Source organism: Hydra vulgaris, chromosome 01, assembly GCF_038396675.1.
Source record: "Hydra vulgaris chromosome 01, alternate assembly HydraT2T_AEP".
Taxonomy (NCBI): Eukaryota; Metazoa; Cnidaria; class Hydrozoa; order Anthoathecata; family Hydridae; genus Hydra; species Hydra vulgaris.
In genome coordinates this window covers 6,509,375-6,513,150 of record NC_088920.1, presented here as the reverse complement: position 1 = coordinate 6,513,150, position 3,776 = coordinate 6,509,375, and the positions used below count along the sequence as shown (strand labels likewise).

The window sequence follows — 3,776 nt, the reverse complement described above, 5'->3', positions numbered from 1 at the left end:
AACTTTTGATTAAAATATAAATTATACGTTTGAAAAGTTTTGAAAATACGCAAAGTATTGATATAGATCGATATTCGGATATCATAAAATATTTAGTAAAAGTGATATATTTTATGACATCTAATAAATCTAGTGACACTTTATATATCATCAGGATATATAAAATCATAAAATATCACTAGATATTTTATGATATCCTGGTGCTTTTCTTTTTTTTTTTAAGGAGGAAAACGCTTGTTTAAATTCTTTATAGTTAAACTCATACAAAAGGACAGATGTCCAGTGGAAAACAAAGAGCCTCAAAGTAGAAAGTTACTAAAAAAATGGTAAGTATAATGTTGTAAAAATAAACAATAAAAATAAAGAATAGTCGTGATACATAAGAGTCATTTACTGTTGTTCTACTAAATTTTTATTAGTATCAAGCGTAAGTATGATGTAAAGTATCAGTGATGGAGCAGAATTATTCATTTTATAAGTAGTTTTTATGTGGTCTGTATCATTAGGGTGGTCAACATACATTATCGATATAAGTGTGTCATGGACGTCTCAAGTACAGTATGGATTTGCGCCTTATGGTACAGTATTAACACAAGAAAATCTCTAATTTTCGCCCGAGACAGGTATCCCAAAAGAAGTTCCACTCTGGATCAACACCAGGGTATCTTGTGAAGGTATCCCATTGTGTTATCCCAAAAAGACTATTCTCAGAGTATCTTGTCAGGACGATTGGCAAAGGCTTCAGAATTGACACTGGAACCAGAGGACACTTAGTGGGGCTCAGTACAACTTGCATACAATTGTAAGTCACTTTTTTGGCATGAGTGTTGATTAGTGCAGTGCTTTGTTGCAGTATAACGAGGATCATTTTGAGTCTTATAGATGTGTATGTAATGTAGACCGTCAATGCAGTGTACTTGTGTGTGTCTACTGTAATAGAATGTCTCGATGGTATAAGCTGTTAAGTATGAAATTGATTGAAAGTCATTAAAACTGGTGTAACGTAAGCAAGACGTGAATACTAGAAGTCCAATAAGATATATTTTTAAAATAACAGACTATTGCAACTTAATAATCTGGAAAATTCAAATTAGAGTTACACCATTATAGTAGCAATAACTTATATATATATATATATATATATATATATATATATATATATATATATATATATATATATATATATTTAACAAACAACTAATCTGTATATATATTTTACAACTAATAATCTAAGATTATGTGGAATTTTGTATAAGATATAATAGTAACTGTGAATATGTCATGTGACTGTAATGTTACCAGAAGTATCTGAAGTGGAGAAGATTTATTCGTTTTATAAACTAGGTAGCAGCTAGCCTCTTGTCAGTTAAACAAACTGTATGTATAGTATGGTTGAGATAGTGCTTACTTATATTCATGGTAACTTGTGTCTTTAGCTTGAGTTTTTAGTCTCAAAATAATATTAGTGGTGAGAAGCTAGTTATTAAAAATAAGTCATGTGGTATCTAGTAATAATGTGAATTTGTGTTTTTTTATTCCTCATTAGCTTAATAACTCTTTATTAGCATTATTATAGTATTTTAATAGTGTTAGAATGGTACATTAACAATAAAATGTGTTTATATTTAAATATAATTTAAGTTTTGTTACTTATCTTTTATAGAGGGATGTGTATGGGTGCATGTCACAGAATTGGAGTATAAATATTTGTTTTTTAAGTAGATATCAGAGGGTGTTTGTAACAGAGCTGGAGTTGAATATTTGGAGTGGAATGATTCGTTTTATATATAGTTAGTGTGGTGTAGTTTGCGTTATAGGTATGATAAATATATACTACTGTGATCAAAAAGTAAGGTGAATTTTTTTATGAAATGAAAAATCTTTATTTATTCTTCCAAATCTGTATCGTCCCACTCAAAATAATCCACCCCGGCCCCAATGCACTTTTGCCAACGTTTTTTCCAGTCTTCGAAGCATGCCGAAAAGTCCTCGGTAGGGATAGCCTTCAATGCGCGTGCCGATTCACGTTGGATCTCTTCAATGGACTCAAAACGATTTCCCCGGAGTGGTCTCTTGAGCTTTGGGAACAGCCAGAAGTCACACGGTGCTAAGTCGGGCGAATACGGTGGTTGTGGAGCAACATGGGTAGAGTTTTTGGCGAAAAACTCACGAAGAAACCAGTGCTGTGTGCGAAGGCGCATTATCGTGGTGCAAAATCCAAGAGTTATTGGCCCATAATTCCGGTCTCTTTTTGCGATTAGCTTCACGCAATCGTCGCATAACGCTCAAATAATATTCCTTGTTGACAGTTTGGCCAATTGGAAGGAATTCGTAGTGCACGACACCACAATAATCAAAGAAAACAGTCAACATGACCTTGATTTTTGAGCGACTTTGACGTGGTTGCTTCGGTCTCGGCTCGCCTTTTTCACGGTATTCACTCGATTGGTCGGTTGTTTCAGGGTCGTATGCCTAGACCCAAGTCTCATCGCCAGTAATAATTTGTTTGTAGACGTCTTGATAGTCAGGAAGCATTGCTTCACACGTTTTAACGCGACGCTCTTTTTCAAAGAAATTGAGAAATTTCGGCACCAAACGTGATTTGAGTCTTCTGAGGCCCAAATGATCCTTCAAAATTGCTTGCACCGACCCAAATGATACTCCAACCATGTCAACAAGGTCTCGAATGGTTAAGCGAAGATTTGCAAGCACCAATTCTTTGATTTTGTTGATGTGGCGATCATCAATCGAAGTCGATGGTCGTCCGGAGCGTTCCAAGTCATCAACACGTTCTCGGCCTTCTTTGAAGTCTTTGTACCACTTGTAAACATTTTTTTGAGACATAGTCTCTTCACCGAAGGCCTTTTGCAACATTCGATACGTTTCAGCAGCAGAAATATCATTCCGCAAACAAAATTTAATAGCACTTCTTTGCTCAACAAAATTAGACATCGTGAAAATCGCCGAATGCACTTTTGGTACTTCAGAAACAAGCGTAAACAAAAAAAAATAATTATGAGTTTGACATGTAATTTGGCGCAAATGTTAATGACATTCCTACCAACTTAAAAATAAAAAAGATTGGACGATTCGAATAAGGCGGGAAGTTTAAATTAAAAATTCACCTTACTTTTTGATCACAGTAGTATAGTAAAAAGATGCAGTGACTATGGAAAGAGTATTAGATGTAGTACCTTTTGTGTGCTTGACAGTAATTATGTATTAAATATCATGTATATCTATAGTAACATTAGACATATTAAGTACAGCCTGATATGCACAAACACATTATGTAGTACTAGACGCCTAATGTAAAACTAGGTAGTACTAGGCAGTGGTTATGCATTCTGGCTATACACACATACTCACTAAATGTATATATATATATACATACCCATTATATATATACATATATATATATATATATATATATATATATATATATATATATATATATATATATATATAATATATACATACCCAGGACACTTAGTGGGGCTCGGTACAACTTGCATACAATTGTAAGTAACTTTTAGACATGATTGTCGATAAGTGCAGTGCTTTGTATTAGTATAACATGGTTTAGTGAGAGTTGTGAACTGTCCTGAGTTTTTAAAGCTGTGTATGTAATAAAAATAGTCAATGCAGTGTACGTGTCTCTTTTAGTAGCCTGTCTTGATAGTATGAGTAATCAATACAAAAATAAGTTATTCAAATTGGTATGAAGTAAGCTAGATGTGAATAGTAGAAGTATTCAACAACATGAATCTTAAAAA

The 3,776-nt window shown here is 33.4% G+C and overlaps 1 protein-coding gene across 1 annotated transcript; it reads right to left on the bottom strand.

Annotated features, from left to right (window-relative positions):
- Positions 1 to 2,472: 2,472 nt before the first annotated feature.
- Positions 2,473 to 2,952, bottom strand: LOC136074017 (protein GVQW3-like). Its single transcript, XM_065786313.1, has one exon. It carries the CDS (start codon positions 2,950 to 2,952, stop codon positions 2,473 to 2,475), a length of 480 nt encoding a protein of 159 aa, XP_065642385.1.
- Positions 2,953 to 3,776: the final 824 nt, after the last annotated feature.